The sequence below is a fragment of the Chenopodium quinoa genome, unplaced genomic scaffold, assembly GCF_001683475.1.
Source record: "Chenopodium quinoa cultivar QQ74 unplaced genomic scaffold, ASM168347v1, whole genome shotgun sequence".
NCBI classification, from domain to species: Eukaryota; Viridiplantae; Streptophyta; class Magnoliopsida; order Caryophyllales; family Amaranthaceae; genus Chenopodium; species Chenopodium quinoa.
Window position 1 is genome coordinate 11,201,372 of NW_018745024.1, and position 21,587 is coordinate 11,222,958.

Sequence of the window (21,587 nt, forward strand, 5' to 3'; positions counted from 1 at the left end):
ACATATACCCACATATTGTATATATATGTGACGTGTGTTGTAGGGTTATTAAGCAACTAGATTAGTACCCATGCCACTGACTAAATATTTTTTTTAAGGTATATTGAAAGGTCTAGTAATAGTTAGATCAATAGATTTGCTTTATGTTTAGTGAATTTTATATTTAATACCTCCATTTTTATTTACAAAAGTATTTACATTTGCTTATTACGATTGACAATGTACACTTTTAGTTTTAACCTAGTTAAAGCACTATACAAGTAGCTTGAAGCCTTGAACATTACTGGGGAAATTCTACCATTTTCTTAATTTTTCAATCAATCATAAATTAAAGCAATTCTACAAAAAGTCCACGCTCATCTCATCAGCCATCGTCACTGGCCAAATTAAATTAAGACATCACACTTTAAATGATTTTGTTGATTTTGCTTACAATTTATATAACTTAGTTAAACATGCCTACACGTAACTATTTCATTAGTCTTTATAATCTTCTCTGTGTCCATATATAGTGTTTACATTAATGGTTTTTTGTCAGTATAAGTAACTAAAGATGGCATTGCTCCAACGGCAACATGAAAAAAATATGGCATGACAAGGATACGGGGGAGGGAGTCAGGCTCAACACATTATTGTGTAAACACTATAACACGTCGTGGGCTATGCTTGGCCACATTTTTACTTAAAATTCCGCCACAATATATATTAAACATACACGTTAAAATAAGTTATTTTAGAGTGACAATGAAGGATAACTTAGGTGGTTAAAACTCCGATCCCTTCTTATTTTGATTCTTGGATCGATCTTTATCACTCGCCCTTGTGGCAAGCATGACTTAGACCCTATTCTTTTGAGTTTTTGGGCAGAGCAGCAGAGCAGATTTAAGTAGGGAAGAGCTTTCACATACAGCAGAGCACGACAAAGTAGAACATATTTCAGTATAGCTTCCACACAGGGCAAAGAAAATTTTAGCAGAGCAGAGTAGATTTCAAAATAGCAGAGTACGGCAGGATAGAGTAGAGCAAAGCAGCTTTAAAGAACAGGACCTTACTTGTATAAGATAATCCATACTATTCCCGCAGTCACATATCCCCACTAAACTGTGATAAATTGAGAATGAATATGTCATGTATAATTTGTTTTGAATAATTTTAATTACATAATACTTTGGCTACTATGATTAATGTGTAAAAAAAAGTATAATTTTGTGGACTGTTGTTAGATTTGTCTCGATTTAATTTTCAATACATCAACTAATTAATTAACTTTTATAGTTTTTATGTACATATCAAGAATAATAAAATAAATTGAAAATTAAAGTCTAGGAAGAATTAATTCAATATACTAGTACGTAGTATTAGATTATTAGAGAAACAGAAGAAGTATAGTACAAAGACCAACCTATATATATGTATGTGCACAAATACACTACGTTGAGATAATATGATTAACACGTAGTATCTTTGATGCAGAGATATTACGTAGAAATATTATATATTACGGAGTAGTAAATAAAAGGGGAAAATATTAATATTATACTACCTCCGTTAAGTTTTATTTTCAACTTTTACTATTTTCGGATGCTTAGTATTATTTGCAACTTTTCCAAATATTTCCATTTATAGTAAGTAATTTTAGTGAAAATGTCAATATTGCCTTTACTTAATAAATCAAACACTCACTTAGACAATTAGCTAAAACACATTATCATCATAATCTGATTTCATTAATTTAACAACTCCCACCAAAAAATTAAATCATTCTCCCACCTACCACATTAAATGGCCTAGATTAAATCATCAATTCATCTTGAATTAAAACCCTAGTTCTTGAAGTTTCTTCATCTTTCTCATTTGGGTGTTTCTCTCTCCTCTTTCAGTCGCATATCCCATCTCCTTTCTCTGTCCTCTCTTCTTCGTTCTCTTTCTTCTCTGTCATCTACTCTCTAGTCTCTACCATCTAAAGAACACAGTCCATTAAAATGGATCTAACCCCACTACACGAAGCTCTTTTCGCAAGTGATGACGAAATCGAAATGGGTTTCATAGATGCTCTAATTGAAGCTTTTGAACAACGGGCGTCGTGGCCTAATTTGTTCTTTATGTCGGGCAAAGGTGGAGAAATTTTCAGCCGACGAACCTTCGCTGCGATTGGTAAAGTGCTCATATCTATTGAAGAGGAGGAAACCGCCCAAAAATTAAGCACTGTAAGCTCGAGTGTTGGGAAAGGGGAAGTGATAACCGAACCTGTTGGGGAAGGGGAAATGAAATGCGAACCCAGATCTGTCTCTGAGTGTGGTGGTTCGACACAACTCAGATCTATTTCTGAGATGGGTGGAAGCTTACGGTCGGGTCGTGGAAAAAAACCCAAAATGCAGCACCCTACGAGACCTATTTCTGGGTAACTATATTTGATCCCTAATTTATCGAATTTTATGTTATTTTCAGCTGGGTTAATTGATTAATTTTTGTTGGTGAGAATGGTTTAATTTCAATTCACAAATAATTATTTCATTTCAGAAAAATAAGAGAAAGTGAAGATGATCTAAATGATATGCATGTGATGAATCCGATGTATCTAACATAATTCCACACTTTTACTTATAAAATCATGACCGGCCAAATTAAGCTACTTGATTATATTTATCGTTTAATTGGTGAGAATGGTTTAGTATAGTTTAATTGTTGGTTATCTATTTTTGTATGGTATAATTGCTGATTGATGAAATGTTGTTGGTTATCTAATAGTTATCCTAAGATGATACGGAGGGTCTCTACGACACAGATGAGAAGAATGTATGGGATCGATGCTAAGATCACACCAATTTACGATGATGATGACAAACATGAGTCCCCCACTGCTGCTGGTGAATATGATGTTGAGCCTGCAAGTAAGCGAATGAAATTTGGCCTTCCCACTGATTGACCTGTTCTGGGTAACTATTTATGATCCCTAATTTATCGATATTTATGTTATTATGTGCTGGGTTGATTGATGAATTGTTGTTGGTGAGAATGGTTTAATTGTTGTTGTTGGTGAGAATGGTTTAATTGTTGATGAATTGGAGCCTGTAATGAAGGTTTTTGTGCATCGCTTTAGTTTCCTGGTTTGTGTTCATCTAGCTCTCAGTTTGAATGCAGTTGTATGCAACTTGATTGTCTGGTGTTGTTGCCTTGCATATAAGGGACTATTATTGATGAATGATGTGTATGAGCATTTTAGTTGTTGTTCTCGATGACATTTTTTTAGAGAACAATGTTGTGCAGTACATTGAGTACCTCACTGTTAATTATGGATTGACTTGAGTCCCTTCTTGTTGCCTTGCTTTGCTTAAATGTGGACTGATTTGAGTCCCTTCCTGTTGTGCAGTACATTAAGTACCTCCCTGTTGCCTTGCCTTGCTTAATTATGGACTAATATCAGTCCCTTCCTATTGTGCAGTACATTGAGTACTTCCCTGTTGCCTTGCTTTGCTTAATTGTGGAATGATTTGAGTCCCTTCCTGTTGTGCAGTACATTAAGTACCTCCCTATTGCCTTGCCTTGCTTAATTATGGACTAATATCAGTCCCTTCCTATTGTGCAGTACATTGAGTACTTCCCTGTTGCCTTGCTTTGCTTAATTGTGGAATGATTTGAGTCCCTTCCTGTTGTGCAGTACATTAAATACCTCCCTATTGCCTTGCCTTGCTTAATTATGGACTAATTTGAGTCCCTTGCTGTTGTGCAGTACATACATTAAATACCTCCCTGTTGCCTTGCATTGCTTAATTATGGACTGATTTCAGTCCCTTACTGTTGTGCAGTACATTCAGTACCTCCTTGTTGCCTTACCTTGCTTAATTATGTACTGATTTGAGTCCCTCCCTCTTGCCTAGTCTGTCCCTATTTTGTTTTTCGAATGAGTCCCTAATTTACATTGTCATGCCCATTATTAATCCAAATGATGAAGGGACTCAATTGATTAAAATTAGTCCAAACTTTGATTTGCTCCAGTTTTAAGTGTTGTGCACTTACTGTTGAGGTAACATGGTTTGGGTTTTTTTTTAATGATAAAAATACACCTCTGATGGATTAGTTACCCTTTGATGACTTTTATTTGCAACTTATGTGTGCATGATTGTAAATGTGCAAAAAAAGAAATAATAGTAAGAAGACTTCATATCACATTTAAATTACATAACACTACTTAGAAGACTTCAAATTACTTTAAAATAAGACAAAATTCTAGTCCCTTGACAAAATGTCTTCTAACATGATTGCCTTAGACAAAAACTTCCTAGACACAAAAGTACACATAACCAAAGTTAATAAAAATAACTTACAAATCCATTGTATCAAAAAAATGTTGGTTATGTGTGGCAGTCCCTGTTGTTGGCTATTCTCCCTTTAGTCTGCATCCACTTCTAACTGATCACCTTGTTGGTTCTGAGTCCTTTCGTGGTTCTGATCTGTTTGGATGAACATGGTGTTAATGTAGTTGACTGTGGTTAATGAGGGCTTGGCTGACCTCCAATTGTTCTGGTAACAACCCAAGTCTTTGTAGTTTATGCTTCCCCATATGTGGAATCTTGTATTTATTACCTCCCTCCACTTTCAGTATTTCAAACATACATGTTTGCAATGTTATCCAAGTATACTTGTTTACAATTGCTGGAAATGCATGATAAGCCTCTTTGACCTTCACTATCATTTCATCCAAGTCTTTTGGAAATGATTGGTAATGTAGAGATTGAATCACCCTAAATAGACCCAAATCCAGCACATTTAAATCAGGAGATTGTGCTGGTTGGAATACAATTCTGATGTTGAATCCCCCTTGCCTAGTTGCTGCAATGAATTCTTCATCTTGTGGAATTTGATGTGGCCGGGCGTTATCCCATTGTATAACCACTTCCTTCGGCATGTTTGCAGGCCATTTGCTTACAATGGCTGGTATCACATTGTTAAGCAACATATCCCTAAATGCTTCTCTGTTTATGTTTTCTGAATTGGCTTTGTTTCAAGTGTTCCAGCATCTCTGTTTTTACTTTTTTTCTTTGCCATTTGTTGAAATACAAAGGGAAATATTCCCATCATGAATCAAATGACATTGTGCATCATACAATGGCTTTCCAATGATGCCCATGAACATAACTTTTATCTTGAATCTTCTAGACTGTTGACATCTATATGGATCTTCTTCCTTGGGCAAAAGATAAAATCTTCTTGTCTCCGGGTTTATGTAAAGCCACTTTTCATCAATATGAATCATATTGCTCATGTCTTCAAATGTTGGATTTGTAGTTGCTGTTGCTGGTTGTATGTGATTCAGAACCCACCTAAGCCTTGCTATTTTGTGATCCGATGTCAGTCTTGGCTTGTTTGTACTTGTATGTGTTCTGAGAATGCCCTTTTTTTTCAATGTGTGGAGGGTCACATGAGAAATACCAAGTGCAGCAGCATAACTTCTCTCAGTTGTTCTGAGGTATAAAGGGATAGATTGTAACCATTCCTCACTGTATTGCCTTGCTTTTCTGCCACACTTGCCTAACTTCTTGCTCCTGACATCGATAATAGTCCCTTCCGCTAGTTGCCTGCATATTTCTTGAAATAATCTTGTTGTTGTGGACTTGTGAATGCCAAAATGCCTTGCAAATCTGGCTAAAGCACCCCTTGGTAAGCTGCCGTTATGCATAAGTTTAAGCATTTCATCAACAATCTCTCTTTTCTTTGCGATTGTAAGTTGTGGCTTCTGTTTTCGAACAATTTGCTCATGTTGGCCTGGTGCCATAAACTCTAATTCTGCTTCATAATCTGAATTTTGTTGCATTTCTTCATCTAATAGTTGATGCATGCTGAAAAACCCATCATCAAATTCCTCCTCCATTTCTGTATTTTTTTTTATTTTTTTTTTGTTTTTCAGATAATAGGTGTAGAAGAAAGGGATTTTTTTGCTAATGTGCGGAAGGGGAAGATTGCTGCTAAGCTACAATGGAGTATTGAAGGCTTTTTTTTTCTTAGTGGTTTGAACTAATGGCCTGTAAATAGGCAGCAAAGCTTAAATTTTTGGAGAAACATGGTCTGTATTTTTTTCAGGACTGGACAGAAGAAGAGGGGAAATTAAATGCAAGGGGTGGCTGTATTTGTATTTATATGCTCCTTTTTATTGAGCCCCTGCTTTTGTAATGGAGGGAATCTTGTAATCCCTTGCTTTTTGAATGGAGGGAAAATTGTAACCCCTAAATTTCTGAAAAGTTTGAAAATTTTAAAGTAGCCAAATTTTTAGGAGGGAAAAAGAAACCCACCAAAAAAATACGGGTAACTCTCCCACCTTTTTTAAGGGATAATTTGGTCCCCACACTTTCTCTCTCTATATTATCACATGCATAAGATTTTATTAATCACCATTTGGAAGTTTTGACTTGGGTTCCGTGTTCACCCCCAAAGTTGCAAATAAAACTTAACGGAGGTAGTATTATATTACAAAAGATATTAGTCAAAGTCTCAAAGATATTAGTATATGCATATGATTTGATGGATAAAGGACATTCCATCAATGGTGAAAAAAGATTCTAAAGCTTCATAATTCTTCCCCATTATCTAAATATAAAAATCTGATCGATTTGGCATGTTATGAGAGGATAGATTCAAATTTAGTATTTGTAGTGGATAGAACCAAATATAATGTATTTGGTAAATAAACAAGTATTATGAAATAGAATTTAAAATAATCAACAGAATTGAATAATGAATTGGAGATTTGTATGTATCAATAAATGTAATCAAGAGTAGTATGAGAGGTTATAACTTTTATTACATTAACAAGCATTACAATTAAAAAGATAAAAACCTAAGCTGGCTAGTGACATCAAGCTTGCATTGTTTTCCGAAATAATACTCCTTCATAAGGTAGTTACAAAAGGATGACCAAAACGATGATGCCAATTTATTACTCATGACTTTATGAGCTTTGAAATTAAAGTAGAAAAGGCTAAGTAAGATGTGAAGTATAAAGCCCTTGCTTAGATGCTATGGAGTATGGACCTTTGTTAATATGCGCCTTCTGAAACAACCTTGATTAAAAAAAAGTTAGATGAAACCTCAATAAAAAAAATAAAAAAAAGAAAAAAAAAGGAAAAAATTTAGATTATTTGTCATTAGAGCATAAATAATGGGAAACAATAGAGATAATGTAAAGACTAAAGAGTAGACAAGTAGTCATAGTTCGTTGGTGCACATGAAACATTATTGTTTACATGAATTGATGTGGAGGAAGAATTATGGAGAGTAAACGAACCAATTCAATGCGACTAAGCTAAAAGGAACATCAGTGTGATTGACATGACAAAGCGATAGATTTGACACATCATGGTTGACATGGTGAGTGGCGTCCGTATCAAGGAGCCAAGTTATGGGCGTTGCTACCTAGTTGTAATAGAGGCATGGGTTAATGTCGTAAGGAAAGTGAGTGGCAAAAAAAAAAAAAAAGGAAGTAGAGCGGATGGTATGAGCCATAGTAGACGTAATATTGTTCCTATTTTGCATGTGAAGGTTACAATGAGGGGATTATGAATAGGTACAAAGAGTGCAAGGTAGCTTATAGTTGGTTAAAGTTTTCCTTCTGGTTTTACAGAATCCTAGGATTGATTCTTATAAACATCTTGGCCTTATTGTTATGAATAGGTATGGCTTTGTTGTTTGAAGCCATGCATGTAGCTAGATTTTGTTGTTGTATGCATGGAGATTTTGTTGGTAGACTGAAAATATGAAAAAAAAAAAAAAGTTAAGGATTTCCGGGCCACTACTCTGATACCATATTTATGTGAGGGAGAATGAATAGGGTCATTTTTATATGATAATTACATTACATAGTGTAATATACAAAGATCAGTCTAAATATGTGCACAAATAAGCTAAACTACGTTAGTAAAGGAGATCATTCACATCTTTTGTATAGAAACATTATGTACATAATAAAGGAGGATATATATACCTTAATTGTAAAAGATGCAGCTAGAGTCAAAGATATTACATGCACATGATTTGATAAATCGACCATATCAAGATATAATCATGATATTATCTTCTACAAAAACAACATACTAATAAAGGTTAGTAAAAGCCTCTCATAGGATTTATCGATATGATAGCTAGCTTAGACTAGTATATATATACAAGTCAATTGAATTTCACAAATCATATTTCATACAAACAAAAACATCTCAAAACCCCTTCTAATTAAAAGGCATAAAGTTTTATCATCTGGCTAAAATGAGCATTCTTGTATCCAAATCTTCTTCATTATCAATTTTAGTGATCCTTATTTTCCTAGGGTCTATTAGGTCGGTGTACCCAAGTATTGATTTGGATCACTACGATTCAAATACCGGTAAACCTGTTTACGATATTGATGTTAAGGTGTTGCAATTTGCTCAAAATATAGAGCATTTGGAAGCCGATTTCTTCTTGTGGGGTGCGTTAGGGTTTGGCCTTGACAAGGTTGCCCCAGAGCTAACCCTTGGTGGTCCACCTCCAATTGGGGCTCGAAAGGCTAACCTTGACAATTTCACTCAAAATTTTATCAAAGAAATTGCTTATGAAGAAGTTGGACACTTAACGTACGTAAATTGTACCCTTCAATTCATATGTACTCACAAGTCATTTTTGATGGTGTATATCAGCAAGTTTTATTTTAATACTACCTCCGTTACATATTATGTGCAACGATTAGACATTTTTCCTCTCTACTTTATGTCAAATCGTTGCAAATAATATGTAACGGAGGTAGTAATTAAATTCACGAATTCTCTCACAAAAGTGTCATTACAAGTATAACGTAAAGATTATTCCAACTAACCAATCAACATGTTAAATTAATTAATTATCATATACGTGCATTGCACGAGTACATAATAACCTAGTTTATAATATTCTAAATGTTGAGAGTAAGGGATAGCTCAAGTGGTTAGAGCTCCCCTCCCGATTCCGAGAGATCTTGGGATCGACTCTCATTCCCCGCCCTTGTGGCTCTCTAAACAACAGAAAAAAAATAAAAAATTCTAAATGTTTATTTTAACATTATTTTTTTGGTATTATTATTGTTAGGATCATAAAAAAGACAGTTGGAGGACTCCCAAGACCATTGATAGATTTAAGTCCGAAAAACTTTGCAAAAATTGTAAATAAAGCATTTGAAAGTGATCTTAAGCCTCCATTTGATCCATACAGAGATAGTGTCAGCTACGTATTGGCTTCTTACATTATTCCTTACTTGGGACTTAATGGTTATGTTGGTGCTAACGCACAAATCAAAGGTTATGTTACTCGAAGGGTAAGATAATTACCTAAATTTGCTTAATTAATTACGTATAATTTTTTTTTTTTTTTTTTTTTTACTTCATTACATTTAATTACCACAATTGTCGATTTTATTTATTGCCAAATTACTCGGTTATTACACATTTAGCACGTCAAAATGACAATATGCCATTTATATTATATGAGATGTTTAAGAAATTCTATAAAATGTTACTATTCTAATAATAAGTGAATAAATATTGAAACTTATATTTGTATGAACTTCTATATCTTTGAATTAAACCCTTAATGTTTTCTTTGATTCAAAGTATTCCTTAAATGTTGTTATGCAGCTTCTAGCAGGACTATTGGGGGTTGAAAGTGGCCAAGACGCGGTGATAAGAACATACCTATACGAGAGACAAGGTGACATAGTACAACCATATAACTTTACCGTGGCAGAATTCACAAATCGCATTTCAACTCTAAGGAACAATTTAGGCAAGGATGGCTTTAAAGACGAAGGCGTCGTAGTCCCGGAGAAGCTTGGGGCTGAGGGCAAGTCTACCGCAAACATCTTATCGGCTGACGCCGACTCGATTTCTTATGCTCGGACGCCTGCTGAAATACTTAGGGATTTGTATGTAACCGGGGATGAGCATGTTCCTGGTGGGTTTTACCCTAAGGGGGGTAATGGTCAAATTGCTAAGTCGTTTCTTAAAATATAACCTCTAGCGTATATTAATTAATAATTAATTGATTATCTTTTAGACTCGTGTGATATGGTTTAAAAATACAATGTACCTACATATAAGGTACTCTGAATTGTAATCATGTTTATAAATAAAATTATAATGGAAGAATCATCTATTTTCTGTAAATTACTTCTTTTGCTTCATTACGTTTGTGACATTTGAAAGTACCAAAAGAAAAAAGAAAAAATATGTTTTCTGTGTGTCCGGTCACATTCACTGAGCAACCCTTGATCAAGCAATCCTAACAGTGACTTTTAAACTACACATAAACAGTTATTCCTAAAATGGAGTAAAGTGAAAATCTATACTTAGTATTTAAAAACTCTAACCGGAAAATACACATGTCTCCATTTTAATACACTTTTCTAGCTTCTTTTACACTAGATGTGCCACATGTCTTCTTATATTTTTTTTTAATTTTTTTATCACACTATCTTAATTATTTCATTAAACTTATATTTTCATCTCTCTCATACACGCTTCATATTCATCTCCCCTATTCAATTCAACCTTTTCCTTTTCTCTCTTTAATTTTGGCCCCTTCACCTTCTTTTTTTAAAGCTTCATTTTGAATTAGAGCCCTAAAAATCTAATTTCTTTAATTATACTTTAGATTACACATTACACCCCATAATGATTTATTGGTATCTCCTCGATCATTACCTTTCAATGCAACTTTCTATAAACAACCCGTGCTAGAAGGCTAGTTTATTATAAAATCATGCGCAAATCAATGTACTTAATATTTATTTATTCTTGATCTTTCCATTTTTTGGCTTATTGTCCTCCCATTACACTAATTTCATTTGACTTCTAAATACTACGTACAATTTTTATGAACACACATTTTGGCTTCAATTCAATCCAAGAGCAATCCTAATATGCAAATAAATTGTCTTTAAAATAAAAATTACTGTACTAATATAGAGTAGCAACATAGTTTAACCCGTGCATTCCACGGGTTAAATACTACGGAGTAGTTCACTAATTTTCATATGACGGATCATACATGATAGTAGAAGAAACTTGGTCGGTAAGGGATTATTCATTTGCTCAAAAAAAAAAAAAAAAAAAAAGGGATTATTCATTTACCTGATTTGATGTACCGCATGGTGTGGCTAACCCTCCCCTTTTAAATATAAAAGTGGAAAGACCAGGAATTGATTTTAGTGGCTGCTCGTTTAATGGTGGCTTCATTTCCATGCTTTCCAAGTATCCAAATTCTAAACTTCTCTCTACTCTTCAATCATGCAATTCTACACAAAAATTGAAGCAAATCCACGCTCATTTTATAATTACTGCCCAAATCAAAGACACTTTCCTCGCAACAAAATTGGTCGAGACTTTCGCTGTTTCGGCTCGAAACATCGTTTATGCTCATCAAATCTTCAATCAAATCAATTCTCCGAATTCATATTCATGGACAACTTTAATCAGGGGTTATTGCGAGGCGAAAAACCCAGAAAAAGCAGTTCAAAATTATCGATTAATGAGGTCTAATGGGGTTGAAGAGAACAGATTTACGTTTGTTTTTGTGCTTAAAGCTTATGCTATGAAATTGTGTCAAATTGAAGGGAAAAGGATTCATGGGATGGTTTTGAAACTGGGTTTTGATTGTGATGCGTTTATCAATAATGCATTGATTAATTTGTACTCGAAATGTGAAGATTTTAGGAGTGCACGTAAGCTGTTTGATGAAATGCCTGTGAATAATGTTGTTAATTGGAATACATTGATTACGGCGTGTTTTAGTTGTGGGGATTTGGAGAATGCGCGTAAGCTGTTTGATGAAATGCCTGAGCGGAATGTCGAGTCGTGGAATGCTGTGATTGCTGGGTATTGTAAGTTGGGTCAAGCTGATGTTGCTAGAACTTTGTTTGATGAGATGGAAGAGAAGGATTTGGTGTCGTGGGCGTCGATGATTTCTGGTTATATACAGTGTGGATTTGCAGCTAAAGCTTTGGAACTTTATAAGGAAATGCATTTTGTAGGGATCAAACCGGATAGCGTGACAATTACTACTGCTCTATCAGCTTGTGCTCAAATGGGAGCATTGGATATGGGAAAATGGATTCATTCTCACATTATTCGGCATAAACTTACTACTGATGTACATTTGGGTACCGCGCTTGTAGACATGTATGCTAAATGTGGTGGTATTGATGTAGCTATGCAGCTATTTTGCGATATGACCTATAGGAATATATGCACTTGGAATGCGTTGTTATCAGGGCTCTCAGACCATGGCTATGGTTTGTCAGCATTGGAGCTTTTCAGGGAAATGAAGTCTTATGGTGTAGCACCAAATGATGTCACTTTTGTTGCTGTGTTATCAGCTTGTAGTCATGTTGGCGCGATTGATGAGGGGAAGGAGCAATTTAACAGGATGCAGAGAGAGTTTAATATTACACCGAAGATTGAGCATTATGGGTGCATGGTGGACATCCTTGGCCGAGGGGGGCTAGTGAAAGAAGCTAAGGAGCTTATCAAAAGCATGCCCATGAAACCAAATATAGTCATTTGGGGAGCTTTCCTGAATGCCTGCAGGATACATGGTTATATGGATATTGATGATGACATAGTTAGCGTTCTCTGTCAGTTAGCTTCAGAGGATGGGGGAGCTTATGTGCTTTTATCAAACATTTTCGTGGCTAAAAGTGACTGGAATTTAGTGGAGGGTTTAAGGAAGAAGATCCGTGAAAGTATATCTGAGAAGAAAACTCCAGGTTGTAGTTCAATTGAAGTGAATAGCACGGTTCATGAGTTCTTCGTAGAAGACAGATTACATCCTAAGTGGGTTGAAATAAATGATGTTATCATGGGATTAAAACATCATTCACAAACTGAGGATCATACTTGAGAATCGTTTTTGCTTACTCGCGCAGTATGACAACAGATATGGGAAGGCACAGAAATTCCAGTGATCAACTTATCATGCTTGTAAAGAGGCAACACAACCTTGGAGTAATGCTAGCAATAACATACTCGTAGTATATAGTGTTAGACTGTTGAAGACTTAGGTGAAGCAATTTGTGTGAACTTGAACAGATGACTGCATTTTTTGTTGAAAATCTTGCACTTCTTCTGATCCATGAATTAAAAAACAGATTTAACTACTACTTGTATGTCTTATGCTAAGTCGTTGAAAGGGTAAAATTTTGGTAGAATACTAGAATTGCATTTGTATTGTAAATTGACATTCAATTATTGAATGATATGACTATGACCTATAAGGCTATAATTATTTTTAATACCAGTATAAAGTTTTGACATTGCAACTTTGTATTTTATGTTGAACACTTGAAATAAATTTTCAATCCATATTGTATTGATGTGTGCATGTAACATTAGTCCAAAATTAAATTCAATTCAGGTATGGTACTATAGTCGGATACTTTTTTTGTTACAAATAATTTCAATGCTATATCTTATTGCATCAGTGGCGGAGCCAGGATTTTCAACTTGGGGGGACAAAATCGTACACCGAATCTTCCTCTAAGTATTGGACTCATTTTCGTTGGACCCATTTTTATTGAGTTTCGTTCTTTTAAACAAGAATTGTCGAAGATCGGGTTGTTTAGTTGCCTTGGATTTGTTTGAATTTGGTGAATCTTTTGACATTTCCTAATTAAATTGAAAATTATATATCAATTTCCACAATCCACATCATTACATAATAACAAAACCTAAGATTCTAATTTCTAAATTTCTAATTCAACTATACATTTCAATAATTTAAATTCTCAAAAATTAAATACCAATAATTCAGAGATTAAACAATTCAATTTTCAATAAGTTCAATACTTCAAAGTTCAAAACTTCAATACCCACAAATCAACAAATGACAAATCCACAATCATTCTCAATCGAAATTAAACAAGTTGATATATACAACAATTTCATCAATTAAACAAGTAATAAGTTGAAATTCGTCTTCAATACCCACAAATGACAAAATCGTCAAATCCACAATAATTCTCAATCGAAATTAAAAAAGACTAACAAGTAATAAGTTGATATATACAACAATTTCATCAATTAAACAAGTAATAAGTTGAAATTCAGATTTACATACCTCCATTGATTTGGGTGAATTGGGTCTAGCGAAGACCGGAAGACCGAAGACAGCAAGACACCCGCCACCAACACCGACACCGCACACCGGCGACACGAACTGTCGTCTGTCGAACTCCAAGTCGCGAACTGGTGATTTGGGTGAACAGAACCGGCGACGGGAGCAGGGGTGGAGCCAATAAAGGGCGGAAGACCGAAGACAGCAAGACACCCGACACCGCCACTGGACGGGAGAAGACGCGAACGAACCAACGAAGTGCCGCCGACGAGCCTGACTGCCTGAGAACTCTAAGTCTCCAACTTTCGAACTTCGAAGAGAGAGAAATTGAGAATTGTGAAAGTTAGGGTTTAGTTTTGCAATTTCTTTTCTTCTTCTTTCTGTCTCACTTCAGTTTTTTTTTTTTTTATTTTTTTTCTTTAATTTTTTTTTTTTAAATTTTTTTTTTGAAAATGGGGGGACAAGTGTCCCCACATGTCCCCTTCTAGCTCCGCCCATGTATTGCATGGGTACATCCGTACATGTAATATTAGTCCAAAATAATTCACCTATGGTATGGAGAGGTAGAGCTGATGAAGTAGTGACATGGTTTTTAAAAAAAATAAAAAAAAACTAAATAAAGTAGTGACATTGCTTTCATCTCATATCTTTGAGGTTTAGGAATCAAATCTTAGGGAACTCATTTAAGGAATTTCCTTTTTAATGTGTTCTATTGATCTCGGCATGTAAAATGTAACTTTTTAATAGTTAACACATGGCTAGTATATTTCGTGGTCGATTGATCTTAATTCTTGAGTGGACAAGTCTTTCTAATTCAAAAAAATTAATCATCAAATTCAAACTTCCTCACTAAAAGACATGTTTAATAGGGAAATAAAAAGGTATACGTAGGAACGTAGCTTTTCCCGCCAAGAAGAACACAGAGAAACTTGAGGAGAGAGAAAATGGAGGTGAGTGTTAGCGGGAACGCACTCAAAACCTTTGCTCGCTCCATCAACTGCCTTGCTAAAATCGGCAACGAACTCGCCATTCAAGCTTCTTCTTCTCAGGTTCTTTCACTTTAATCTCCAATTTCCTATTTTGTAATCAATTTTTTCAAATATATGTTTCTAGGGTTTTGCTCAGAAAAAAAATTCCTGTAATTTTGATTAGTGAAGTTTTTTGTTGGAATTCATCTGAATTAGCGTCTAATTATCAGTATATTCGATCAGTGTAGAAAGTAACACCTTTTAATTAAGGTTTTGTTCATTTGTTGCTTATTGTGCTGTCTGTTGGAAATTTTGATTAGTATTGATTGAGGATTGATTTCTATGTGAATGATTTGTTGATTGGATTTATCTGAATGCAGCTTGCTTTCTACACTCTTAATGCATCCCGTTCTGCCTATCAATCGATATCGTTTAAACCCGATTTCTTTGATGTTTGCTCGGTTCCTGGTAATCAGCAAGTTCAGTTTAGCATCCTCTTGAAGGTAGTACCTTGAATGGTTTAATTATGGACAATGAGGAAAAGTCATTATAAAAACATAATATAACTTTTTGATTTACGCGAATGATGTTTTTAATTTCGATATTGTTAGGCTGTGTGTGCTGTCTTAAGGACTCCTCTTTCAAACATTGATCATTTGAAGGTGCATTTATTGGATGCTGATGCAGCTAAAGTCAAGTGGACATTAGATTGTGTTAATGGTAATCGATTTTATGTAACATTGATGATGATTATGCTGTAGATAATGTGGGATATTATTCTTACTCCTTTTTTCTTCTGTGGAATTGGGTAGGCATGAGAAAAACCTATTGGATCAACTGTAATGTGGAACCCGATATTCAGCATTTGTCTCTCGACAGGGGAAGATTCACTAGTAGCTTTGTCGTTAGGCCCCATGATCTCAACAGATTGCTCTCTAATTTTCAGTCTTCTCTTCATGAGATCACCATTATTGCTACCGAACCATCCTCTATTCCTTCAGAAGCTGAAAGTGAGATTGGTGGGAAGGCTGTAGAACTTCGGAGCTACATTGACCCTACAAATGGTATTTCTTCAAACATTCGAGTTTTCAAAGATGATCTTATTATTATCTGAAATTCTTTGTGTTTTTAATGTTTAATCTGCTAAAATGCAGATAGTGGTTCATCCTTACACACTCAGCTTTGGATAGATCCAGTGGAAGAATTCCTGCAATATGCTCACACTGGAAATCCGGTAGATGTTACGTTTGGTGTTAAGGAGTTAAAGGTACATCGTACATTCATACATGTGCAATCAGTACTGACCTATATAATAGTGATTTATATTGTTACATTTGACTCTTGTATATCATTCTATCAGTAACTGAGAATTTCTCTCAACATCCAATTTCAGGCATTTCTTTCCTTTTGTGAGGCCTGCGAAGTTGATATCCACTTGTTTTTTGACAAGGCTGGCGAGTAAGCTTTCCTATCTGTTAAGTTTATCACTGTTCCAGATGATACAGGAGAATTCAAACAGTATATATTACTTCATAATTTTAAAGTACACACTTTTGTACTCAAAGATAATATTTGCTCAATTTGATATGATATTTTTAGTCTTTAAGATGCTATGGTAAATGAATACTTTATGATTTTATATGGTTTTGATTTATCAACTGAAGGGCTGAAGGCTTCTTAGCACATGATGTGCAGATATTAATATTTTATTACACTATTAATATGTCATTTATTAGTCTCTTTGAAAATTGCATTGACTCTTGTAGTCTGTAAAGATGAATGTGAAATGATTGGTGAAACTGCTGATGAAACAGGCCTATTCTCATGACACCCAAATTTGGTTTGGATGATGATGGATCTACTTCAAACTTTGATGCCAAGCTTGTTCTTGCAACAATGCTTACATCACAGCTGCGTGAAGGAAATCCAACTGGCCCTGTTCCATCAGATGGAGCCTTGAACGGAAGGGCTAATAATGAGACAGGACCAGAAGCTCAGCAAGAAAGATCAAGGGTACAGGCCTCTGCTCATGCATCTGAGCATACTAAAATATGGTCTGACCTTTCAGGTATATGTTGATTCACCCTTGGAACCTAAATATTTAAAAATTAAAATTATAAAGAAAAAAAAATCAGTGACAGTAACTTGGTTGTTAACAAAACAGCAAGTGGTCCCAAATCTGTCGGTGGCAGTGGAAGTAGGCCGGTTCAAGGTGAAGGAAACACCACTTCCAATGAGCAGAGGGAATTTCAAAAGTTTGATGAAATGCAAATTTCAGAGCATCCCCCTGAAGGAGAAAATGCCGCTGGTGGTCCAAATTCGTATCCTTTGCACTACTCCCATACCTTTGAATATTATACCTTCTGGTTTCTTTGATTCTCCATTTGCTTTATGTTTAATTTTCACCACTAATTGCTGGGAAATGAGTCACTTGAGCTGATTGTATGTATGCATGACTATAAACAACGTGTGGTATCATTTCTAAAGAATTAGTTAATTAACTGGCATGTTGTTCCAATTTTCATCACTTATGTATTAGAGTCAGTTAGGTCTATTCAGCAAGCCTGATACAACAGCTTATTGATATGGTATGTAATACTGCATCTGTTGAATCAGTTAACTAACTTTTGGGCTAGTGTGTATGTTGTTTATGCTCAGCAAACAGCTTCAAAAAATATGAGCTAGCTGTTTGACTAGTTTTGAAATAATCTACAATTGTATATAACACTGTATTTGAAATTTTTTTAGAATTTTTTCTTTTGTGTTATAACAAACTTTCAAGCTGATTCAACATTGAGCTTTCCCAAGAACATCTAATTTGTTTAACTAACTGGGGAACTTTCGTTTCTCAACAAGCTGCTATTTTGCTTTCAACTACCTACAGCTATTTTAGCCAACAGTGGGTAGGAAATTTTGTTGAGTGCATGACTGTTAATCTAGCTATTAGCTCTTTAAAACCCCTCATGGGAGTATATCATGATGTTTAAAAAGGTTGAAATTATTTAGTTTGTTCCAAAGATCTTGATTGGATTTTCTTAATTAAGCCTTTAAGCTCTCATCATATGGAAACTGTTCAACGGGTGGCGCATCAAGGTATATAAATGCTTTAAATGTTGCAATTCGAAACTAAATTCATGTATCAAAATGTTTGAATATAATCATTCTTGCAGGGTTGCAAGAAAAGGAGGAAGGCTTTTCTCAACGCCATCCTAGGAATTGGGTAGATGCAGATGAGGATGAGGATGAAGAAGACAATGAAATGTGTGTACAGTCTACACCACCATACTATGAAGAACAGTGAGAGTAATGGGTGACCGCTCTTCAATTGTAACTTTTGTAAGCCAATTGTCTCTTCCTTTGAGTGGATTGATTGATCTTTAATCATCCTTAATTATTTGATTTGCTTACTAGGTTTAAATTTTTGAAGTGCTGGTTAAGATCTAAAAATGCTTTCAATATAATCCGTATGTTCATTTGGGCATATATGATGTTACCTTTTGGCATTAATTAGGCAGCTCCTAGTTCTTTGTTCCTTTCTCATGAAACAATCTATTGTGACATGCTTACCACTTCTATCAGTCATACTCCCAGTAGCCCTGAACAGTTAATTTTCTTACATAGAATAGAAAAGCTTTTTATTTGGATGTGAACCAATATGAAGTACAAAAAATGAATTTTATCTGACCTGTTACCATATGAGGGAATAGAATTTTGGCTTCTGTATTGTTATACAAGTTTAGTCAAGATCGTAGGCAAATAGTCATACTGACAGAATGCAGCTATCTGCTCTTATTTGTATTAAGATAACTTAAGCAATACAAATACATTGATTGATTTATTCATGTATCTTTTTATTTTGTTATATCTGTTTCTGCACAAAGATGGCCTTTTCTTGTTCAACAGAATGATGGCAAAAGGAACCTCCGTCCTCGGATTAAGAAATACAGAGTACAAAATTCCAAACTTCATGATTATTTTATTCTCAGTATATAGTAATTAAGCACTTCTCTAAGCATTGGTATCTTTGTCAAAACCAAAATTATCCAGGTCTCTTAGTCTCTTACAATAGCAACTTTTATTCGTGCTGATGTTTGCCAGATCATGGAGGTAATGAATTTAAATTGGTAGGCAGCATCAAGTGGGGGGTTTTTGAGTGATGCATGATGAAGACAGATTACACACACACACACTTTCAAAATCGATAATGAAGTTTCTAGGAAGAACAATACTTTGTCAAACTGTCCTTGTCACTTTATTACCAATCCTAACATCTTTTTAATCCTCTTTTATGTCATCATTTCAGATAATCTACAATCAAAGTAGTAGTTCTCCTTCTGTTGGCCTTATCTTATGAACTTTGATGATATATCCCTTCTGAAACTTCGCTATAATCCAATATTCTGAACTGATTGATGACATCCGAGGAAAAAGATTTTTTTGTTTTGTTCTAGGTGCTGGCCTTTGAAAGCTCTGTTGTATTATTTTTGGGTTATTGAAAATTTGAAGTATGCATCTAGAGTAGTACTTCGTATTTAACATGCTAAAGATATTGTTTTACTTGTCTGAACTGAAGAATGCCTTAATTAAGCGTTTTTGCAGTTTTCTAATGGAAATATTCTTGTGACAGCAGATATCAGGAGGCGAATGGCTACATATCATTCGACTCTGATGTAGGCATGATTATATGATTCATGAATCATGATCATATAAATATATGATGAAACCTTTGATTTAATCAATTTTTTTTTTTTTTTTTTTTTGACAAATTAATCATTTTTGTTATTAGAAGTAAATGGTTTTTTAATGATGCCATATGAATGATGGTATGATAAACTGAGCTCATCTAGTTATTGTGAATATATATGATTCTCCTGGGAATATCGACATGAATTTGTATTGTAACCTTTTTATGAAACAGATTTTGTTGAAGTTGGTGTTGTATACTTGTATTTACTCATGTTTCAGCACTATGTCCAATGAACTTTACGGCTGAAATTTTGTCAAATCATATGCGACGCAATCATATGCTACTCACAAATTGAATAAGCTTTTTTAAGGATTTTTTAACCCTTTATTGTTTGACTTTTGGAACTTTCCTCTAACATGAGTAGTTTTCTAATTATTCCTAGAAGTTTATTTTTTTCCTTGTGGAAATTCCAATGTAAATATAATTAAATTTTGAGAAAAATATTTTTATGGTATCCATTTTCTTTTTTTCTCCTTTTTTTTCTCAGTTATTTATAATCAAATCATACTACACAATTTCACTTAATTGTTGTAATAGTTTTTCAATTATTTATATTCAATCATACAAGCTCAATGACTCTTGTGAGGAAGTTTTGTGATGGTAAAATCAATGACAAACCATCAGATAGTATCTTCACTCTTTAAGATTTTGATTTTAATAATGTAATTTAAATTAGTAATATGGCAATGAAATGAAATAGATGAAATGTATGAATCAATCAATTGTATCAATTAGTTATACAACTTTTGTTAGTTTAAGTAAGTTGTTACATTAATATGATTTAATTTTGGACAGATGGAATATATTTATAACTATTAAAATCTGAATACAAGTATGACCAAGTAATTAAAGACTTAGATTAACCAAAAAATTTAAATAAAGATAGATGCTTAGATTCTTCCTGATTAGGTTTAGATTTTAGAAGATCTGAATCCAGAATTGTGTAGCTAACAAGTAACAACTGTAGAAGCTTGTGGAGAGTATTTTTCATCCATTTATATTAGTAATCAGATTTCAAACAACGATATTATGAAATGTGGACCCATATCTTTAAGGGTCAATCATTGGTTGAAATACTCATTGCATATGTACGTATTTATATTACTTCACTTCATACGAAATACGAGTACAGTATATGCTATGAGCCTATGAGTAACGACTTTTCTAGAGATGACATATTGACATTATGACTTACTTGACGGCTTTTTTTTTTTTTTTTTTAAGTTTTAGGTAAATATTTTAATTTCTATTTTAAAAGAATTATGCAATTATAAATCTAATAGTGACATCTAATTTGATATGTTATTTTACAGATTAGTATATAAATAAGGTAAAAGTTTACTCAAATTTTAAAATTAGACTAGTTCGAATTAGATTAGAAAAATTCAAATATAGTCTATTAGTATATAAATTAGGTAAAAGTTTACTCAAATTTTAAAAGTTTACTTAAACTGAATATAGTGTCTTTGATTATGCCTATATTATATGACTCTTTGAATTCCTTACTATGACATAATATCTTAAACATAACTATATCTCTTAAATCATCTCCAGAATACAATGTGTAAATTTTGAATTTAAATTACAAAAATGAAATAATCATAAATCTCATCAAAATCTAACTATCCAACCTATCTATATTTATTCAGTTCCACAAAATTGATACTTTGTACCATATTACATGCATATTTTCTTTTTTGTAGGCATATGATACATGCATATAATCACTATTTTTTTTTTTGGTGTTTAGGGAGCCACAAGGGTGG

General features: G+C 34.0%; 4 protein-coding genes across 6 annotated transcripts; 3 read left to right on the top strand and 1 right to left on the bottom strand.

Moving 5' to 3' along the window:
- Positions 1 to 5,026: 5,026 nt before the first annotated feature.
- LOC110708947 lies at positions 5,027 to 5,869 on the bottom strand. The gene has a single exon (XM_021887175.1). It carries the CDS (start codon positions 5,867 to 5,869, stop codon positions 5,027 to 5,029), a length of 843 nt encoding a protein of 280 aa, XP_021742867.1.
- A 2,334-nt stretch (positions 5,870 to 8,203) lies between these two features.
- On the top strand, positions 8,204 to 10,007 carry LOC110709010 (desiccation-related protein PCC13-62-like). The gene is made up of 3 exons (XM_021887238.1): positions 8,204 to 8,600; positions 9,088 to 9,313; positions 9,633 to 10,007. Exons 1-3 carry the CDS (start codon positions 8,254 to 8,256, stop codon positions 10,005 to 10,007), a joined length of 948 nt encoding a protein of 315 aa, XP_021742930.1. The 5' UTR covers positions 8,204 to 8,253.
- A 951-nt stretch (positions 10,008 to 10,958) lies between these two features.
- Positions 10,959 to 13,348, top strand: LOC110708675 (pentatricopeptide repeat-containing protein At4g18840-like). Its single transcript, XM_021886865.1, has one exon. It carries the CDS (start codon positions 11,236 to 11,238, stop codon positions 12,892 to 12,894), a length of 1,659 nt encoding a protein of 552 aa, XP_021742557.1. The 5' UTR covers positions 10,959 to 11,235; the 3' UTR covers positions 12,895 to 13,348.
- A 1,147-nt stretch (positions 13,349 to 14,495) lies between these two features.
- Positions 14,496 to 20,102, top strand: LOC110708676 (cell cycle checkpoint control protein RAD9A-like). Of its 3 annotated transcripts, none has more exons than XM_021886868.1 (11): positions 14,496 to 15,155; positions 15,455 to 15,577; positions 15,686 to 15,794; positions 15,887 to 16,138; positions 16,229 to 16,341; positions 16,468 to 16,532; positions 16,889 to 17,142; positions 17,239 to 17,395; positions 18,127 to 18,167; positions 18,245 to 18,410; positions 19,702 to 20,102. In XM_021886868.1, the coding sequence occupies exons 1-10, from the start codon at positions 15,051 to 15,053 to the stop codon at positions 18,373 to 18,375; spliced, it is 1,350 nt and encodes a 449-aa protein (XP_021742560.1). In that variant the 5' UTR covers positions 14,496 to 15,050; the 3' UTR covers positions 18,376 to 18,410; positions 19,702 to 20,102. The 3 variants fall into 3 exon arrangements, with proteins under 3 accessions (XP_021742560.1, XP_021742559.1, XP_021742558.1); XM_021886867.1 differs by having other exon boundaries at positions 19,705 to 20,102; XM_021886866.1 differs by lacking the exon at positions 19,702 to 20,102 and having other exon boundaries at positions 18,245 to 18,567.
- Positions 20,103 to 21,587: the final 1,485 nt, after the last annotated feature.

Bases quoted from the DNA above. Each gene is read 5' to 3' on its own strand.
- LOC110708947 (XM_021887175.1), bottom strand. From the start codon at position 5,869: ATGGAGGAGGAATTTGATGATGGGTTTTTCAGCATGCATCAACTATTA.
- LOC110709010 (XM_021887238.1), top strand. From the start codon at position 8,254: ATGAGCATTCTTGTATCCAAATCTTCTTCATTATCAATTTTAGTGATC. The intron at 8,601-9,087 runs GTACGTAAATTG...TATTATTGTTAG, and splicing joins GAAGAAGTTGGACACTTAAC to GATCATAAAAAAGACAGTTG. The intron at 9,314-9,632 runs GTAAGATAATTA...GTTGTTATGCAG, and splicing joins AAGGTTATGTTACTCGAAGG to CTTCTAGCAGGACTATTGGG.
- LOC110708675 (XM_021886865.1), top strand. From the start codon at position 11,236: ATGCTTTCCAAGTATCCAAATTCTAAACTTCTCTCTACTCTTCAATCA.
- LOC110708676 (XM_021886868.1), top strand. From the start codon at position 15,051: ATGGAGGTGAGTGTTAGCGGGAACGCACTCAAAACCTTTGCTCGCTCC. The intron at 15,156-15,454 runs GTTCTTTCACTT...ATCTGAATGCAG, and splicing joins TTCAAGCTTCTTCTTCTCAG to CTTGCTTTCTACACTCTTAA. The intron at 16,342-16,467 runs GTACATCGTACA...ATCCAATTTCAG, and splicing joins TTGGTGTTAAGGAGTTAAAG to GCATTTCTTTCCTTTTGTGA.